This window comes from Anarhichas minor, unplaced genomic scaffold (assembly GCF_050575085.1).
Source record: "Anarhichas minor isolate MPS153535 unplaced genomic scaffold, ASM5057508v1 ptg000058l, whole genome shotgun sequence".
NCBI classification, from domain to species: Eukaryota; Metazoa; Chordata; class Actinopteri; order Perciformes; family Anarhichadidae; genus Anarhichas; species Anarhichas minor.
The window spans coordinates 1580001-1601499 of NW_027466504.1; the positions used below are offsets into that span (position 1 = coordinate 1580001).

The 21499-nt window shown below is 42.4% G+C and overlaps 1 protein-coding gene across 13 annotated transcripts in view; it reads left to right on the forward strand.

Annotated features, from left to right (window-relative positions):
* Nucleotides 1-21499, forward strand: part of birc6 (baculoviral IAP repeat containing 6) — a 137316-nt gene that overhangs the window by 62181 nt on the left and 53636 nt on the right. For 10 of the 13 annotated variants that reach the window (XR_012947517.1, XM_076076755.1, XM_076076744.1 and 7 more), the window contains 11 exons: nucleotides 1675-1783; nucleotides 2072-2305; nucleotides 3639-4509; nucleotides 4813-4956; nucleotides 6363-6492; nucleotides 9697-9828; nucleotides 11091-11252; nucleotides 11402-11575; nucleotides 18096-18319; nucleotides 19125-19458; nucleotides 20185-20402. Coding sequence is in view for 12 of the 13 variants with exons in the window: in XM_076076755.1 (XP_075932870.1) it covers nucleotides 1675-1783; nucleotides 2072-2305; nucleotides 3639-4509; nucleotides 4813-4956; nucleotides 6363-6492; nucleotides 9697-9828; nucleotides 11091-11252; nucleotides 11402-11575; nucleotides 18096-18319; nucleotides 19125-19458; nucleotides 20185-20402 (2732 nt within the window). In the remaining variant the exon portion in view is untranslated. The remainder of the gene's footprint in view (nucleotides 1-1674; nucleotides 1784-2071; nucleotides 2306-3638; nucleotides 4510-4812; nucleotides 4957-6362; nucleotides 6493-9696; nucleotides 9829-11090; nucleotides 11253-11401; nucleotides 11576-18095; nucleotides 18320-19124; nucleotides 19459-20184; nucleotides 20403-21499) is intronic. The other 3 variants (XM_076076747.1, XM_076076750.1, XM_076076751.1) reach the window with 1 other exon arrangement.

Genomic DNA, 21499 nt, shown 5'->3' on the forward strand with positions numbered 1-21499 from the left:
ATATATACGTGTATACGTGTATATATACGTGTATATATACGTGTATACACGTGTATATATATATACGTGTATATATACGTGTATACGTGTATATATACGTGTATACGTGTATATATACGTGTATACGTGTATATATATACGTATATACGTGTATACGTGTATATATATATACGTGTATATATATATGTGTATATGTGTATATATATATGTGTATATGTGTATATATATATGTGTATATATATACGTGTATATGTGTACGTGTATATGTGTACGTGTATATGTACGTGTATATATATGTACGTATATATACACACACTCACTCACTCACTCACCGGCCACTTTATTAGGTACACCTTGCTAGTACCGGGTTGGACCCCTTTTGCCTTCAGAACTGCCTTAATTCTTCGTAGCATAGATTCAACAAGGTGTTGGAAACATTCCTCACAGATTTTGGTCCACATTGACAGACATGGTCAGCAACAATACTCAGGTAGCCGTGGTATTTAAACGATGCTCATTTGGTACTAAGGGGCCCAAAGTGTGCCAAGAAAATATCCCCCACACCACTACACCACCAGCAGCAGCCTGAACCGTTGATACAAGGCAGGATGGATCCATGCTTTCATGTTGTTTACGCCAAATTCTGACCCTACCATCTGAATGTCGACTCATCAGACCAGGCAATGTTTTTCAGATCTTCTGTTGTCACATGTTGGTGAGCCTGTGTGAATTGTAGCCTCAGTTTCCTGTTGTTAGCTGACAGGAGTGGCCCCCGGTGTGGTCTTCTGCTGCTGTAGCCCGTCTGCTTAAAGGTTCCACGTGTTGTGCGTTCAGAGATGGTATTCTGCATACCTTGGTTGTAACGAGTGGTTATTTGAGTTACTGTTGCCTTTCTATCATCTCCAACCACTCTGCCCATTCTCCTCTGACCTCAGACATCAACAAGGCATTTTGGTCCACACGACTGCCGCTCACTGGATATTTTCTCTTTTTCGGACCATTCTCTGTAAACTCCAGAGATGGTTGTGCGTGAAAATCCCAGATCAGCAGTTTTTGAAATACTCAGACCAGCCCGTCTGGCACCAACAACCATGGCGCGTTCAAAGTCACTTAAATCCCCTTTCTTCCCCATTCTGATGCTCGCTTTGAACTTCAGCAAGTCGTCTTCACCACGTCTAGATGCCTAAATGCATTGAGTTGCTGCCATGTGATTGGCTGATTAGCTATTTGTGTCAACAAGCAATTGAACAGGTGTGCCTAATAAAGTGGCCGGTGAGTGTATATATAGTTCAGTTGGTACACTTTCAACTGATAAATTCCATTGAATTGACATGTAGACTTGAATCTTTAAGTCGGTACACAGCAGGTCCGCTGTTGTACCAGAATACATAGTTCTTTTTTGGGAAGCAAATTAGGACATGGATAGGAATGTATACTGAGACTAAGTGTTTCCAAATATTCACATGTCGACGCTGCTAACAAATTACTGTTACCCCTTCTCCTCTAAAAAAAGAAATAGCATGAATACATGTAATCTAATGAGTCTGGTAGCAGAACCCTGCACATCTGCACACATGTCCAAAAAAGAATATTCCATATGTGTCGAAGGCAGTAGAAGTTAACTATCGATCATGATAGCCATACTTATTGTAGTCTTTGCTTCTATCTTTGTAGATTTGAACAGTCCTTTGCTGTTTGGCCGACTAAATGGCCTCTCCTCAGACTCCACCATCGACATTCTGTACCAGCTGGGCACCACACAGGACTCTGGAACCAAAGACAGGTACATCGTCATACATCCTGTTTTTGCCTGGACTCAGACTGTTCTTCAGCTCCCCTTTATAACAACAACAACCAATGAGAATCCGTTTTCTGTCAAGGTGATATTCTAGACAGACTCATAAGCCGACAGTAAAAAAGTGTCCTTCCACTCTCCTTGTTATCTTTTACTGTCATTTGGTCGTGTTTGTTGCATATAAATTCCACTGTGACGCACTTCACCCTGAAGGACTAAGGACATGAAGCTCGATGACATATTTATCAAAGCTTACTCTGAATCTTCACCCTTCAGGATCCAGGCTCTTCTCCAGTGGGTCCATGACTCATCGCGGGTGGCGGCCCACAAGATGAGTGGCCACATGGGATACACTGGCGCCGGAGCTGGCTCTTCTGGGTCGTCGAGGGAGTACGGCCTACTCATGCCTTCGCCCTCCCACCTCCACTGTGTGGCAGCCATCCTGTGGCACAGCTACGAGCTGCCTGTTGACTACGACCTGCCTGCACTCCTCAACAGAGAGCTCTTTGAGTCAGTCATAGACCTTTTCCTTATTACTAAGACCATGCATGCATACCTACACACACATACATGAAAACATGCAAACATACAAACAAACATGGAAGAGGTTATCCTGAATGTGTTCACCTTCACATCAGTTGAAAAAGAAGGGAAATTAGAGGTGCACCTTGCTGTGTAAATGTTGTTCTCATCTCTGAATAGGCATCATTTACATCAAAGCCACAGAGACGTTTGTCTTTGTAACACTTCCATCACGACTTAAGTCTGAATCAGATGCCAGACTAACATGAAAGTCGAGGTTAAATATGGACAGGGAGATATTAAATGTATTGTTCACCTTGTGAAGAGCACTGTAATTAATGTATCATTTCCCATCGCTTATGCACAAAGAAATAATCTGTTATAAAACAGGGACACTGAATGATTTATAAGCTGTTTAGATATGAAATTATGAAAATCAAACAAAAGCTTTCTAAAATCTCATGCCAATTTGCTCATATGTAGAGGCAAATGGTAGGAGTAAATGGATTTGCATTTATGTAGCACTTTTCTAGTCTGTCGCCCGCTCAAAGCGCTGTACAACACAAGCCAACATTCACCCATTCACACACTGATGCCAGAGGCTGCCATGCAAGGTGCCAGTCTGCTCATCAGGAAGTTAGGGGTTGAGTGTCTTATTCAAGAATACTTTGGCACTTTCACGAGGAGCGAGGGATCAAACCACGAAGCTCAAGAAGCTACCTCCAGAGCCATGCCTGTAGTAATAATACTTTAATAATCCTATCGGGGCATTTCAAGGTTGCACTTGAATATGGAGCTACAATAGTCTTGAATTTGTGAACACACAGGAACTTGATAATACCAAGAACTTAATCTGCTGTATTCAACCCAACTTCTATCAGTTTATTAAATGTAGTAGTAGTAGTTGTAGCATAAATATTAAAGATTCTCTCTACAATATTCAGAGCAATAATATAGCAGCAAACAACAATCATCTATGTAAAGATATAGAGGAGTAATGTCTACTTGAGCAGAGAATGAGCAGTATCTCTCCCTCTGTGTGTGTGTGTGTTGTTATCGAACGCCCAGTTCCCCCTCATTAACAGTTCTGTTACCACCGGCCGCCGGCTCAGCTGTTGCCATGGTGAGAGCCGTGTGGAGGCAATACATATGCTCTGAATTTTGTATTGAGCGACTTCAATCAATGTTGCACACATTGGAGTCTTTGGAAGCTTACTATATACAGTTTAATATGTTACTGGTATTGATATTCATACACTGCATATACATTGATTTTGTAACAACATAAATGCATGACTGATGATTGGTTCCCTTCCTCCAGGCTGCTGTATAACTGGTCCATGTCGTTGCCGTGCAACATTGTGCTGAAGAAGGCCGTGGATAGCCTGCTGTGCTCCGTGTGTCACATCCACCCCAGCTACTTCTCCCTTCTCATGTCCTGGATGGGGATCGTTTCAGTGCCCAGCGCCAGTCATTCTCAGGCCCAGCAGCACCGCCTCTCCATGACTGACGATGGCAAAAAGCAGCACGACGCTGACACCAGCGCCGCAGGACTTACAGACGACTCCAAGCATGCCAGACCCCCCATTAATCTGTCCGAGTCCCAGTTAACTACACTGGCAGCTGCCTCCCAGTCTCCAGGAGCCATAGAGCAGCTGCTGGACTCAGGCTTACCATCTCTGTTGGTACGCAGCCTGGCCCAGTTCTGTGTCGGTCTTCTGGCCAGTGCCGACCTGCCTCTGCCTGCTCCTCAGGCCGAGCGACGCCATCACCATCACCACTACCACTCATCCTCTTCATCCTCCTCATCCTCACACATTAAGCCGCCTCTGGCTGCAGAGCTAGCCGCTCCGGTGCTGCGTTTCCTGACTGAAGTAGGCAACAGTCACGCCATGAAAGACTGGTTAGGAGGTCCAGAGGTGAACCCGCTCTGGACGGCACTGCTCTTCTTGCTGTGCCATTCCAGTGCCAGTGCCGGTGCCAATGCAGGCTGTCAGCCTCTGGCCTCTGGATCTGCGGCAGGGCCTCCTCCATCCCAGCCTCAGGCTTCAGGGTCCCGCTTCTCCCTAGCATCTTCTGGGCAGGCAGGAGGACTCACCACCCAGCAGAGGACCGCTCTGGAGAATGCCACTGTGGCCTTCTTTCTCCAGTGTATCTCCTGCCACCCTAACAACCAGCGGCTCATGGCTCAGGTCTGCTCTTATATTCCACTTTGTTAGGGTAATGGAAAAGTCTAAAGCTTTCACTTTCTCTGAGACTCCAGGCATTGAGTTTTGACATCTCAGACTCAGATTTGTAGTTGGTTAAACATTTGGAGACATGTTTTTCAACCATAGAGACTATTTTAGATGATACTATTCGTTGTGTTTTTAAAATATGCAAGGTAACTTCTTAAAAGTGAAGGAGCCATGTTTTGGCCTTGGTGGTATCAAAGACAAACTCTTTTCATGTGGATGTATTCATTGGTGTCTGTATGGATTTTTCTCTGGCTCCAGGTTCTCTGTGAGCTCTTCCAGTCTGCACCCCAGCGAGGCAATGTGCCGATTTCTGGAAACATCTCAGGCTTCATTCGAAGGCTTTTCCTGCAGCTAATGCTGGAGGACGAGAAGGTCACAGTCTTCCTACAGTCTCCCTGTCCGGTGGGTAACTTTCTCTGTTGTTGAATGTCTGCTCCCTCTCCTTTCCAGATAGGAGAGAAAAATATTTAATCAATACTGGCTTCGTACAGCCTTAGAGTGCAGACTTTTAGGCCCAATTCCAATCCGACCCTACATCCTCCGACTCTGTGACGAAGTGAACTCCGTTTGTAATCACACTCACAGCTGAAGGAAGCACCTGGTTGGTTTGGCATGGCATTCAATATGGCAGCCCCCCCACCCACCCAAATTTACTTCTTTGGCCCGATTTGGCGTTGTGGCTACAAGATGGTTTCTAGTTTTATTTCATGTGAATTGTGTTGCAACTACATAAGATTTAAGAAGAAATTATATAAACTTCTCCCAAGCAGTCATTTTTTCGAGATCAGATGGTTCAGATGATCATAGCAGATCACATGTTGTAGGGGATAGAACATACATGACTGACATGTTCATATTTGTGGCAAAAACGGCTCAAACTGACGTTGTGGCACCAAGTAAACATAATTGATGTAGAAATCAGCTGTGACCACAAGGGGACAGCACAACAATATGAAGCAGCAGCCTCCTTTCTCATCTCAGTGATCCCCTCAGACTGATGCATGTCTGGTAGGGAGCATTAAGGTCTCCTCAATGACACCGTAATGCTCCATATTTTACACAGCTCAATGATTGGTTGTCAGAAAAGCTCTTTAGGACTCTGTGTATGTGCGCTTGCGGGTGTGTGTGTTAGTTTTAATTACCCAAAGCAGCCGTTTTAACATCCTAGCTGTCTCGTTGTTCTCAGTATTATAAAGTGTTCCGTCTTGTTGCCCGCTAGCAGAGGGGGAATGTGTTGGACAGGGTCGCTTGGTTGATCCAGACAAGGTTGTTTTTTAGCAACCGCTGACTAGACTGTAATGCCGTTTTATATAGGTATTTATTGTCACTTCTTTTCATATTTGGTCAATTGGTAGTCTTTAGTATGCAAACACAGAGGCGCATACAGTCTAAAAATCCCAAGTACTAAAGGTATTTTTTCCCGGATAAAGGCAAAAGAAATTCCAGATAATTTTGCTAGCTTAGGTTAATGTTGGACCAGTAGGTTGAAGTTGGATTCCTGATATTTTCCTAGCTGAATGAAGTGAATAGTTTTCTTTCTTTAATTCCCTGGGTCTGACCTGCCCGTAGTTTCATTCAGAGAATTTACATTCATCTGATAACATGTCTGACTTGTCAGTTGTTTGAACGTTTGTGTATTTGAATATTTATGTATTTTTGTTGCTTTCTCTACAATCGGCAGCGCTGGCAATGTGGTTCTTATTTAAGATTCATGTTGGCTGAGAATAATTGTTATATTGTTATATGTAAGCGTTATATTTTTTATAACATGCTAACACAAAACCATTGTGTCCCCTTTTTCTTCTCAGTTATACAAAGGACGCATCAATGCCACCAGCCACATGATCCAGCATCCCATGTATGGAGCAGGCCACAAATACCGCACCCTCCATCTGCCCATCTCCACCACGCTGGCTGAAGTCCTGGACCGGGTGTCTGGTATGTTCCAATCCAGAAAACTTTAACCTTTCAGAAGTACGAAGGCATCAAAACAGGACAGAGTTTGGATTAGTGCACTGACAAGTGTGGATACGTACAAGAAGGCACATTAATTAGCCCGTTGCTAAGCTCTGCCCCCTTTTAGTTAGCAGCTGCTACTACAGCTGAAGGAGGAGTCACGCGTCATATCATTGGGGAAGAACACGTGCAGTAAAATCTGGCTAGCTAGCTGCCACACGATTGTAGAACATGAGAACGATTGATTTGTTTCACTGAAGCGTCCGCACGGAAGATGTCCCAGTAGCTTGCTTTATGATTCAGAATTACAATTCTGCCATTTATTGATCAGTTCTATCATCACATTCAGGTCTCACTCCCCAATCTGTTGGAACTGAAATAGTGTTCATTCATTCACTGATTATTTATTAAGATATCTCTTTTGATTGCTGTTTAGATATTGTGAGTGAAGGTCTTAACTTCATGCATAGATGTTTTATATGAAAAGCCTTCCTTCAGTTCAAACGGCTCTCTTTTCTTGAGGGCTTTTATTTTTAACCTTGTGCAGGACGTTTTTGAGTTTTATCGATGGTAGTTTAACAGAGTAAATTGGCAGATTGTATCAGGGAATGTCTAAAAGTGTGTGTGAATATTATACAACACTGTGTTTGAAGCGTCTGTGTGTGTCCTGCACAACAGGAAAGTCACTGCGTGTGCTCCTGTTATCACTTCGGTTGTCTGTTTAAGATTTAACACCATTCTGAAGTTAATGTCTTGTGACAACTTCTTACACAACAAACATGGAGCCGCAACATCTCACAGCCTCTCTCTGAATGTGTGATGAGGGTGACTCTCCTTCTGCAGTGATGAAAGAGATCAGAAAATTCTGCTTTTGAATATAAAGTACATGTGCCTCATGAAGCACATACCACTATATCCCACGTTATGTAAGTAATAGGTATAAGACCACAAACACGGAGGCCAACTCCCTTACTGAGTCTAAAATACCACACTTACAACTTGATAACTATGGACACAGTACAGCATTTTGCAACCTGTGAGCAAAATGCATATTTTAGGGATAATTACCAGGTTAATAAAGCAATAAATAAATGGAAACATTTCCTAAACATGTTTTTTAGTTTTTTTAGACATTCTTCTAATCTTTACTTTGTCTTCTGCTTTTTACTGGATTACTTTTACGTCTTCAGGCCTCCAAATGACTCTTACAATTTTTCCTCCCATAGTCATATAAAACAGACAATGGTTGCTCATTGTTTTTTTTGTTTTTTTACATTCAAGCTATTAAAAACATTTAAACCGACATTCCAGTCTTATAGCCGGCAAAAAGGAGTCTTACATCGGCAGTGTGGGAGCATTCTGGATATCTATAAAATGACCAGGAAGTTAATGAACACAATAGAAATCCAATTTGCTGAGTGTGCTGTCAAAAACACTATAAGTATGTTCCAACATCTTATTAAGATAATAATCCCCCCTTTATGCCCAAGTCAATGTAAAAAGAAACGTAACTAGCTAATGTACTGAGCTGGACCAACACCATTTACACTTAGCAGGGAGTAGTCACAACATGGATATATTTAATGATGATAATAAATATTGTAGTTTATAAGCTATGTAATAATTGTGAAAAACGTGATATTTTCTCTGACAATAAGTGTGCGTGCGTGCGCATAAATTTAAACTGAATGAATAGAGAGAAAAAGCTACGCACCATTCAAATTTTTTATTAAAATGTTTCACTGTTTTGAATGAAGATTGCAACTATTCGGTACAGCCCTAGGGAGGCATTGCTTCATTTTAAGGTCAAAAAGGTAGGATACCACTGTCCTCTCGCTCTTCCTTTTTTTTTTGTTGTAAGTGTGAATGCACTGATCATGTTCTCAGATTTCACTTCTCGTTTTGGCTGGATAGCAGCAAAGCAGGGCCAGCCCTATAAACGAGTGAGTGATGGAGCTACACCATTGGTTAGCTGAGCTGGAGTTTCTCCATTGGCCGTTGCTCTATTCAAAGTTAATAAGCGCGAGAGCGTTTCAAATGGTTACGTCTGTGCCTCCACCATCACTCATCTGATCCACTTCTTGTTAAGTGGTTGTAAATGTACAGTTTCAGTTCATTACTGCTGACTCTCCCTGTGCTAATTTGGCCACAAATACACGGTCCAGCCATAGACTAGGTTTTTACTTAGTTTTGTTTTCTCTGTCATAACTCATCGAAGACATGCGTTATCTTGATCTAATGATCTTGATCTTGATCTAATATTTTCTTCTTTTTTTTTTTTTCAGTCTACAAACAACAAAGTTTTGCATTACAGCCACAATCTTGTTTCTTCTACTTTTGACTATTTTATCTACCAAACTTCAAAGTGACGGACGGTTTTGAGTTTAACTTGCTCTGTAAAGGCTTGAAGGACAGTGGGGCCAGATTTGTGCTGTAACCTGATTCTAATCAATAGATAAATGACTAGGAACCAGCTTTTAAACCATCCATCCATCCATTATCCAAACCGCTTATCCTGTTGAGGGTCGCGGGGCGCTGGAGCCGATCCCAGCTAACATTGGGCGAAGGCAGGGTACACCCTGGACAGGTCGCCAGTTCATCGCAGGGCACATATAGAGACAGACAAACATTCACACCTACGGGCAATTTCGAGTCTCCAAATAACCTAAGCTGCATGTCTTTGGACTGTGGGAGGAAGCCGGAGAACCCGGAGGGAACCCACGCTGTAACGGGGAGAACGTGCAAACTCCACACAGAAGGACCACCCGGGATCGGGGGTCGAACCCGGGTCCCTCTTGCTGTGAGGTGACAGTGCTAGCCACTACACCACCGTGCAGCTTTTAAACCAAAATAGCTGCAATTGTAATGATAGCAGAAATGATTAACACAATGAATTCCAGACTTCAATATTTGGTTCATCTATGTGCCCTTGTTTAATTCTCTGGCCATTAAGGTCATCAGAGAAGCACCGATGCTGAGCTGCAGGATGACCTGCTAGCTTTTAGCCGGCTTTGTACGTGAAGAGTGTCTCACCTCTTTAGAGAGACATCGACACACACCTGCACTTCTTTTAACCCACAGATTTTCATTGACAATAGATTCTGTTTTAATAAAAGACCGTATTATATTACTTATCTGATTTTATGTATATATGTATATATCTGATACTTCTATTAATCCAAACAGACACACCCAGCATCACAGCCAAGCTGATCAATGAGCAGAAGGAGGACAAGGAAAAGAAGAATCATGAGGAGAAGGAAAAGATGAAAGCAGACAGTGGCTTCCAGGACAACTACAGTGTTGTTGTGGCCTCAGGTACTTGACCGTGTTCCATACACACCTCCTGTCCAATGGCAGCCCAGCCATCATCTTATTAGCCAACCTCTGCTGTGTCTCATCTCACCGGCTTCATGCCAATCAGATTGGAAAGGAAGTTGTGTAGATTGTTTACCCACAAATATGAAACATTATCATTTTACATCATCAAATTGCACTCACACTGTAACTTTAGTGCTTCCTAAGTGTCTGAAATCTCAATGTACTGCTCAATATTAAGTGAACAGTTGAGTATTATTATATTGAGAGCAGTCAATGAGTTATTTCGGACATAGCAATGAACTTCAGCCAAATGGTTACTCAAACACTACTAAAAGCCAACATGAGGAAACGTCATTTTCCCAGCACAGTTTATCAGAATGTCATGTTGGTACCACAGAAAAGGATCTTCTTCCATTTGAGTTCAACTCTTTAGTCTAAAGTTAGAAAACTGATCTGTCTATCATTCTAAGCCTAAATCAGTGCTTTACACTTAATTGAGAACTGTAACTTAAGTCTTAAGGATGAGGGAGAGATGAAAAAGAATCTTTGCAGATTCTATTTTTGTTGTTTAGTGAAGAGAAGGCTAATCTCCATTGTCAGCTGTTTAAATCATTCAGAGATATCACTGTATATGTGTTTTGAACTTATTAACCAGATCTCCATTGATTGAGTAAGGCTCCCAGTCTGTCTGTGAGCTCATCTGTTACAGGCAGCTTTCCCTTACTCGCTATGGTGGGTGGGCAAATAAGATCAATACATACAAACACTGTCGGTTTCTTCCCATGGAGCCGACTTTAAAACCATTTTGGTTCAGTAAATGTCGGCTGGCAGTCAGCCTGGTGAAGGCCGTTTAGCCAGCCCCAGGAGCTGCTGCTGATAGCCGGCTAGAAACCAGGACATGCTGTCTGTTGAAAATAATAATAATAACTATTTATATAGCACCTATAAAAACAGTTTACAGAGTGCTCACATGCACCACATCTCCTAATTTAGCAATATTCTCTTTACTTTTTCTCAGCAAAAATGCTTAGCTGTTAAGTTATTCATTTTTGTTTTTATACTACGAGAGATACTGGATCTGTGCAAATAGATACCGGAACACAGGCGGTCAAAAATCCTGTTCCACCAGGATCCGGCACAAATTTAGCCCTGTGTGTAATACTGGTACAACAAATAAGCCAACAAATATGAACCTGTTTTTCTACCGATGAGAACAAGACTAGCCCTGTGATGTTTCCATGTTGTGTGTTTGTCATCAGGCTTGAAGTCCCAGTCCAAGCGAGCTCTTTCAACACCTCCCAGACCTCCATCGAGGAGGGGTCGCGTGATGAGTGACAAGTTGACTGCGTCATCTGGTGTGGATCCTTCAGCCAAAACCATCAGTGTGCCTGTCTTCCACCTGTACCACAAGCTGCTTCCAGGTACTACCCATTCAAGTGCAGGGTTAACATGCCGGCTCACATCTGGTAGCAGGGCATCAATGTGTTTGAGCCAAATACTCAAACTGTTGCAGCCTAATTTCATGTATCAAGGAAGTGAACTGTTGCATTTTCCCTGTCCTCTGCTCCAGGTCAACCCCTTCCATCTGAGATGACCCTGGCCCAGCTACTGACACTCTTGTACGACCGCAAGCTGCCACAGGGCTACCAGTCGATCAACCTGACAGTCAAACTGGGCTCCAAGGTCATCTCTGACCCTGGTCTCTCCAAGACCGACTCCTTCAAGAGGCTACGCACTGAGAAAGGTACCAAAAAGAGCTTGACACTACCTGTTCTTATGTTCAAATAATATTCCAATGATTCTTAAGATTCACAACTCAGATATCCTACATCGTCTTAAAAAGCTCTCCTGCTCCATTGATATTATCAAATATATTATAAAATGAGTTGGCGATGAATTTCATCATCTATTAGTTGGGTCTATGTTAAATGCAGGGCAACCACTGTGGCAACGTCGTCTGTAAAGGTGGGGAACAGCCAGCCAATGCTGCGGCTTGTGTAACGTCCCCATAAGCGCTCTTTTGCGATCTATCTCGATTATTTTTGGGACTTTAATCCTTCCTCTGAACACCGCGTTTTCTTTTGATCTGGAGCATTTATTCCTTGGACGCTATAGCTAGTGCTATACTCCTAGCTGCTGCTGCCACTACGGTCTGTCCCCCTTCCTGCCTGTCAAGGTATTTGATAATATAGGTTAGACTGACATACCGTGTGACTAATCAGAGAGCTACAAGAGCTAAGCAAGGTTGGTTGACGGTACCTTGTGTACTGCTAATTTTCATTTCATAACAACAATGTGCTTCATATCTCTAGGATGTGATAAATGTTGAATAAGCAATTGTTAGCTAACACGTTTGCAATATTGACTTAAAAGGTGATGATGTAAATTTTGTTTACAAAAAATCAATGTAGGTTTAAGCATAAAAGTTCCTTCTTGGAAATTGCAAAAAATCCAACTTGACGTCCGCTTCCTAGCTTTTTCTGGAGCGTACAACTGTATTAGACTTCATCATCGGACTCTCTACGTCGATATGAGCATACATGTCTGTTTGAACTAAGAAACAGACTTAAGATAGAAGTCCATGCTTGACTTAAGATACAGACCTAAATTACAGTTCTCAGCATTATTGGTATCCCTGGATTGTAAATACATCATGTACAATATCCCCTGAAATAAAAGTACCGTATTTTCCGCACTATAAAGCGCACCGGATTATAAGGCGCACCTTCAATGAATGGCCTATTTTAGAACTGTTTTTATATATAGGGCGCACCGGATTATAAGGCGCATAGAATAGAATAGCGTCGTAAGCGTGTCTCTTGAAAGGTGCCATTTTGGGGTCTTTATACACACAAGTGGTGTTGGACTAGGAGTAAGCACAGTACCGGTGTTTACCGCGGTGCGGCTTTGTAGTTTACCAGTCGTACTGAAACATTTTGACAGAGCGCCGTGTACAACCAGTATGGATCAACCAATTAACCAATTGATCCATATATAAGGCGCTCCGGATTACAAGGCGCACTGTCGTTTTTTGAGAAAATTAAAGGCTTTTAAGTGCGCCTTATAGTGCGGAAAATACGGTATGTCCTGAAACAGCTTTGCCCTGTAGACATTAAAACAATCAAATTTGATAAAGCAATAGAAGGAAAAAGTATAAAAACTGAAAGATTGCCATGGGAAACAGTATTGGCACCCTTTTTGAGGAATTTACATCGTTAGTGATAAATTATACATTAGTGTCACCATCAGACTCCCCTTTGATAAAATGTCAGTTCTCGAATGACCAAGTAGTTAATGGCTGGGTGGCTGGGGCGAGAATCAAGGGTCCTTCAACATGATAAAGACCCAAAGCTCACATCTCAAAGCATAACAGGGTGGTTGACAAGGGGAAGAAATGATTTTTTTTAACTGACCAGCAAGGATTTCTGATCTCAATCTAATTGAAATTATTTGGAGAGCGTTGAAATCGGATTTCGGGAAAAGGAATCCTGTGAACATTAAAAAGCTTGAACAAATTGCAATGGAAGAGCAGACTGTTTCCAGAAGCTTACAGAGGGCTGTCCTCCTGTCAAAGTGTCCATGAGCGAGACATGAAACCCAAGTTTCCCCCGGGGCGCTTTACAGCAGACCCCTGCTCCTGATGCTTGAGATGGTTTAAATGCAGTCAAATTTTAGGTTTTCAATTAAAAGTTACAAATTCATCATTGTTTATTTTAAATTAATTAATTAGTTTTTATGCAGGGACAATGCATACCAATCAACAGTTAAACTGTAAGTGAGCCAGAGTTAGCCAGAGAGGCTAGTTTTCCTCTGCTGTCCCCGGCCAGATGTTTGAAGGCAGCCTAAAATTACAAAATTTCAAATACAAATGGAATTAAAATTCATAGATAAACAGACAGTAACGTATAGAAAAAACCAATACACATATAAGCAAAAGAGAAGTGTACGACACTAGAGCAGACATAACGGGCTGCAGCATGCGTCAGGCAGAACAAACCCACCTACAGTACAAGCACATATATAACACTGAGGCACATAACATACACATCAAAATGGAAAATGGCAACACTGAACAAGACAAATATACATATAGACGAAACAAGCAGGCAGGACAGACGGTACATCAATGCTTGCACGCCTGATTGGCAACCAGCCATTCCTTAAGGCTATGTTTGAATGTTTTGTACATGTTTTGTGCGCGTTTGTGTGGTGGCAGAGTATTCCACGAGTGTGCTGCCTTCACAGAGAATGTAGATTTGCTAAAAGAGCTTGACCTTTGTGAAATGACACAATCACTTCTTGAAGCAGATCTAGTCTGTCTGCTGCTTTGAGTGCTTTGTTTAATAAAATCACTAAGTGGAGGCGGGGCCATACCATGTAAAATATTTAAAACCAGACACGCATCAGTGAATTTAATGAGGTTCTCCTAACTCAAGATATGGTGTTTGATGAGGATATTGCAGTGATGGTGACTTTTGTTTTTTTTATCAAGTGTTTTTAGAGCTTGTTTATGGAGAATATGAATAGATTTTAATGTTGTGCTGCTGGCTTGTGCCCAGCTGGTTAAGCAGTAGGTCAGATGGGGGACAATCATTGCATTAAAATACAGTTTCACAGCCTGCATGGTTTCTTATACATCCAAAATTCATGAGATTACATCTTAAAACCTTTGTCACATGTTTTACCTGCTTTTTAAAAGAGAGATTAGAATCGATAAAAACTCGTAAATATTTAAAATCTGACACTACCTGTAGCCTCTCACCAGCAACATAGACATCTGACTCCGGTGACACTTTGTAAGCCCTCTTTGTGAAGAACATACAAACAGTCTTTTTAACATTCAGGTGAAGGCTGGAATCTGCAAGCCATTTAGTTACATTTGTCATTGTGGACGTGAGTTTAAGTGCAGCGTGTTCTTTGTTTTTTGCGTGCACATACATCACTGTATCGTCAGCGTACATTTGAATATCGCACCCATTCTGGCTATTTATTGGGCTGGTTTTGAAAGAAAAGCTTTGATGTCCAAAAAGTTGTGGAATGGTTCCAGCAATTAACGTTTTTTGATCGTTAGGTGTTACCTTTGTACATTATTCATGGGATGTTTCGCTATTAATGTAGATTTCATTTATGTACAGTAGCATATATAAATATTGTGTTGTAGCAGGCATGCTGTGCTGAATATTTTTGCATAAGGAAGTATGTTTACATTGTAATTTGTCCAGTGAGGCAGATTTTCAAATGAACATCGTGGCTGGAGGACATTTAGTGAGGACAGGCAGGTTGTTTACCAACCTTTAGCCAGAAGGCAACAGTTTACGTCCATAGATGTGGTGACTCTAGGACTGGTTATATTTAGCTATTTGGTTCTGCAGGCTTGAGGGTCAGCACGAGGTCGGATACATCATGGTCTTGTTTTGATGATCTCAGCACTGGTGAATCTGCAGAACTGCTCAGATACCTTTTTGTCATTGGCCATGACCCGTCCACAATCCATAGTTTCCATTTCAAAACTGTCGTCTCATTTGTTTGGATGAGTTGTGCCATTGAGGGTTGGGTAACTCACATCATGTGTTGTACTTAGAAGGACAAAATTGAATGTATCATCAGCTTGTTTTTTTTTACCCTGAGGTGCTCAGGTGAAAGTAATGACAAAAATGATGGCCCTACTGTACTTCATAATAGTGTCCCATAAGCCATGACGGTGAGCATTTCACAAGTGTACAGTGTTTGCTGTCTGAACATTCAACCATTGGACATTTTATATCCAAAAAACGAAATCTCTACTGTTGCTAGGGCAGTTTAAAGGGGAACTCTAGCAATGTTTACAGCTGTGGTACTTTTAACCAGACATGCCAGATTGTTTTTTTACAGTTTGTCATATGGAACCATCTGAGAAAGTCAAAAGGGCAGGATCTTTCCAAATATACTTGGCAGGTGAATAGATAAACCATCTAACAATCAATCTGTTGCCAAAGCGAGTTGGTAGAAGAGGTAAGAGCTGTTCTTTGCTCTTCTTTCAATGAAGTGACACTTTACAATTCTGATACAACTGATGCTATTGCAGCATCTACACTGACCAGTCCGTCTCATCACACACACCTAAACTGCCCCCGGAGCTGCCAGCAGCCAGCAGCTCCTCGCAGGATGCTGATTGGTCTGTGACTGTAGAAATAGAATAGGATTGAACACCTGTGTCTCTGCCCAAACAGGTTTGACAAGAAAGAATCCATCGTGAGTTCAACAATATTTTAGAAGTGCACTGTTAAGTTGCTAAATTAGTGTTTACCAAGTGAAGCAGCACACATAGTTGTTTTGGATGCAGCATGGCAACCCCTCATTGTTCTTCAACCTTGATATTCCCAAAATGAGCTGGTACAGATTTGCTACTTCCCTTCCAATGGACTTGAATAAACTACCGCATTGTTAAACGTGCCCACTGCCCAGACGTTGACCACTTGATGTGGTCAGTCATTATCTTTATTGATATCTCTGTCCTTCTTCTCTGTGGCTGCTGAATTCAGATAGCCTTATTACAGGAGCTGTAGAGATGGGACACCCAGCAGCACAGAAAGACCAACAAATAACCCAAATTAGTGGCCCAGTGGAGTCTCTCCTTGATCCAGACACTGCATCCCAGATTTAATTTTCTAAGTGAATTCACTGTTGGATGTTTTGCCTCTGAAAAAATTGACCCTGACTGCTGTCAGCCTTAACGCACTCTGATCATGTACTCGCGTCATGTCCGGAGTACGCTCTATTTAACTACTACCATTCCCCAAGAAATGGTCCCAATAACCTTTGAGATTTATCTCTCCTTCCCTGAAAACGTTTTTACAGCAGATAAATAAACCGAAATGACAGTGACCCCTGATAAAGACGGTGAGACGTCCAACTATGAAGCTTGGGATCTCTCTCCGTCTGTCTGTCTGTCTCTACGTACGTATGTAGGTATGTCCTCAGCATACCTCGAGAACTTTTCCATCTGTTGTACTTCACACTTGGTAGATGTATTGCTGGTGACCTGAGGCAGAACCATGTGGAATTTGGTACAATTTGGACATGGAACATCTTCAACATTCAAAACAACTTTGAATAAACCGGCGAATGGCCTCATAGCTCGAACATGTAGTCTGCAGCGGGCCCTTACAGACCGGGGCTCTACAGTTCACTTTAACTGCTGGATACGCTACATAGATGCTGGATATATTAACGTTACAGCCGAAATCGTCTTGTCTTCCATGGATTCAATACAAACAGAGCAGAACCGAACCAGACTGTATTTCATTGGAGTGAGTAACAGACAGAGAGAGAGAGATGGTCCAGCACAGTGTGGGCAGAAAAACAAACCCCCTGAGAGAGATGTGGAAAGCAATGAATCATCTGCCTGATTTTCTCCTCTGTGAGAGATGAGTGGCCTTTTGAAGATGACCCATCAATCGACCACGGCTTTATATAATCATAAAACACCGAGGCTGTGCCAACACAATAAAATGGTGGTGGGTTAGCATTAGTCTGTTTTGCCTTTCACTGTTTGTTTCGTTTTGATCGTCTGACTTTGTCTTCAGTGTCGTGTTCTAAGTGTAAACAAGGACATTAGGACAGTGTTCCATTTTCTCCTTTTCGGTCAGCACATAGCTCATCTATGGGTAGGGCACCCTCAACTGCAAACATTAAAGCCTGTTGATGATGATGGTCTGTAGTGATTGGAAGCTGTTTGGTTCTTTGAGAAATAAAATAACATAATATTCAGCATAGACCAGGGGTCTCCTTTATAAACGTTGCGTTGGGACAAATCAGGTCCTGAAGGAGGCGTACGCTACTTCTCATGCTAAAGTTGTGATCCGTACAAGTGAACTTGTTTCTTTTTTTTGAGATGATTTTGCCTGCTTTAGAAAACACCCCTTCACAGGGCACAGATGAAGCTGGGGTACAGAGAAATGCAACAGCAAGTTTATACAAGTTGAGATATACATTTTTCTTTGCTTCCCAATACTAGGGGGTAACATTCAACTAAAGCACATTCATAAAAATATAAGAAAAATATGATATGTTAACTAAGACATGTAATGACTATGCAATACACATGCACACTGACTATGTGTACCACATCCCAGCAGTATGTACAGTATATATATGACAGACAAAAGTTCTACAATAAAACAACTTGACTTGGTGATGGGACTCTTCTCACAGTAGACTTGAGGTTAAAAAACAAATACAGTACAAACAAGTTTCCCAAAAGCCAGAGTGTGAACATACAACAGGTCCTCCCTTTGCTCTCCTTGCAGTGGACCACTGTGATATACTGAACAGCTGTCCTGAGGACGAACCAATGACAGCCAGTGAAGAATGTCTGGACGCCGCCACCGACGAGTCCCTGCTGGAGACCAACCCCATCCAGTCACCGCTGCAGGTCTTTGCAGGCATGGGCGGCCTTGCCCTGATCGCAGAGAGGTTGCCCATGCTCTACCCTGATGTCATTCAGCAGGTGAGACTCAAAAACAGACATATGAATGGATGAGGAAAGTACGGGGTCAAGTAGAGCTAAAATCTTCAGCCAACAGACACAAAGCTGCACTTCTAACCAAACAAATAGAAGTCAATTTTTCAAAGAGAGGGGCCCTCAACCCGGTCAGTTCAAGGACAAACATATCCTTCCGAAACAGCCAAGAAAGAATTTTAACATTGATTCTTTTTTTTAATCTTTTCTATTTCTTTTGCTTGTTTGGCTCTTCTGATATTTTCATGTTGTAGTGACACATTATCTGCAGTTCAGCTCCAGCAGTCATTTTCCCAATGTACAGGACATTGAATGAGATTGTTTTTAGGATGTTATTAAAACACACATAATTTCACGAAACAATCTATATATCTCGGTCCATTTACCATGTCTTTGAGCTGACCTGTTCACATTAGCTCAGCAATTTCTGAAATATCTGATTTCATCTGTGATAGTGAAACAGAATGTCTTTGGGTTTAGGAGTGTTAGTAGACCAAGAGATGTTTCAACTTCGGCTCCAGAAAGAGATTCACTTTTTCGGACATTTTTTCCGACCAAACGAGTTATCCTGAAAATAATTGGTGGATTAATCGATACTGACTGTGATCATTGGTTCCATTAGACGTTATGTTGTCAGTATGAAGAGAATCCAGCCTCCTCTCCTTTAGGCTTCAGTTGGCCACATGATGACTGCAGAGTTCCCGCTCTCCTAATATCATCTGTCAGCATTGTCTCATATTCACTGTCACCTTTGCTGAAGTTACCCTCTAATCTCCCGGATGGTCGTTCACAGGTCAGCGCCCCGGTAGTGCCCTCGGCCACGCAGGAGAAACCCAAGGACAGCGACCAGTTCGAGTGGGTAACCATCGAGCAGTCGGGCGAGCTGGTGTACGAGGCGCCGGAGTCCATCGCTGCCGAGCCGCCGCCCATCAACAAGCAGCAGTCTCAGTCGTCCTCATCGTCCTCATCCTCGGTGCAGACCATGTCGCCCATCCCTGCCCACTCTCTGGCGGCTTTCGGCCTGTTCCTGCGCCTGCCGGGGTATGCAGAGGTGCTGCTGAAGGAGAGGAAACATGCCCAGTGTCTGCTGCGCCTGGTGCTGGGTGTCACAGACGATGGAGAGGGCAGTAAGTCAGACACATTCACTGAGATCTGTCTGTCTGTCTGTGCTCCATCAAATGGAGGTTTCACACTAGTTCTTGTGTTTGTGCTCTTGAATACTAATCATGTCTTTGTAACCGTTCCTCCCGCTGCTCATTCTAGTCTGAACTAATTAATGAGATGTTCTCACATTAATCTAATATGATCATTTCTCACTGATACCGAGTTTGTTTTCTAGTCAGACAGTGATTGATGTCAGAGAGTCTCATCTTGTTTAGTGATACAGCTGGAGAGGCATATATGGAATAATAATTGTTAAAACAGTACATTTCTTAACATGTTTATTGATGCATACATAATGAGCAAACTGTGTTTTATCAATAAGAAATGCAATGAAGCACACACTTAATGACTTGTTTGAAGGTATGGGTCTCTACAAAGGGCTGTGGCTCAGATAGAGATAGAGTGGGTCGTTCTCAATCACAGGTTCGATCCCCGGTTCCTCTAGTCGATGTGTTCTTGGGCAATTAACCCCAAATTGCTCCCCTGCCATCAATGTATGAATGGGTGTGAACGACGTGTAGTGCTAAAGCGCTTTGAGTGGTCGAGAGACTAGTACAAGTCCATTTACCTATTACAAATAGCAATCACATCACAGAATCACATTGTCATGAGATGACCAGTAAATCCCTCTTAAACCCAAACCAGAACAAAAGGCTCAGTCTCCTGATTCGCCTGTATTATCCTCTCAGGTCATATCCTGCAGTCTCCTTCGGCCAACGTGTTGCCCACGCTGCCGTTCCACGTGCTGCGAGCGTTGTTCAGCAGCACTCCTCTGACCACTGATGACGGTGTTCTGCTCCGCCGCATGGCTCTGGAGATCGGGGCCATCCACCTGATCCTGGCCTGTCTGTCGGCCCTCAGCCATCACGCCCCCCGCAACCCCAACGCCAGCACCAGTGTGTCTGAGGTATGGCACACACACACACACACACGTTACACACGTTACACACGTTACACGTTGACGATATTCATGAAGATTTTCATTTGGTCTTTAACCTTTAGCTTTCTTTGAAGTAAAGATTTGCCAGACTGACCTCAGAAATGTTCCCAGAGTTTGATTTGGTCCTTAACTCCGACTTGATTATTATTATCCCTTTATCTATAAATAAAGGGAGAAAAATTAATTAAAAAGACACCGCTGACCGCACGCTGTCCAACTGTCTGGTTTCTTTTTCAGACGCTTCACAGGCTTCTCAGTCTCTTTGCCTGAATGATTGTTTTGTCGTTCACACTCGTAGAGAAACAAGGATAAAAATCATTGCCATTATTAATGGCTCTCTGCCTTGCCGGCCTTTACTCAAGGCCTCGTCTGCATATCTCTCAGCGAGCTCCTTACAAAAGCTCAATTGTTCAGAGCAAATGTTGAAAAAAAGCCAAATGGAGCTTTGGAGAGAAATATGCCAGTGTGAGACATATACATTGCATTATTGACACCTTCAGTGTGAGACGCAGGGGTAGGGATACTCATGAAAATACGATTAGCTCTCAACATCCCCTTCCTGTCCTGCCCATTATACTGACGAGAAGGTTTCTACTTAGCCTCTGCTGGGCCTCAACAGTACCTGGCTGAAGAAAGTCTCACATTTGAATCCAGCCCAAAGAAGCAACAGAAAATAAAATCAAGCTTAAAAGCATGACCTGCTATTAACCTGACCTAGTGACGCACATAATGCATGTTATTTTACTGGAGCATTACAACTGTACAGCATCATTAAATATCAATAAGGTGAGAGGTCTGAGGATATTCAGAAGCAAACTGTAACCTGTTACAGTAGAGTGGATGGCATGCAGCAATAAATTATCCTTGAATTCTTGATATAGAAGTTTAAATTACTGTTTGGAAAACAGTTATGCATAACATAAATATAATGGGGCCTAACATTGATTATTGTGGGATAGAACTGCTCATAGCTCATAGACAACCAGTGAGCAGAAGTCTCGAGCAGACACTGCAGACATTATAAGGGTGTGACCACAACTGGTTTAGCCTGAAATTTGGACTGA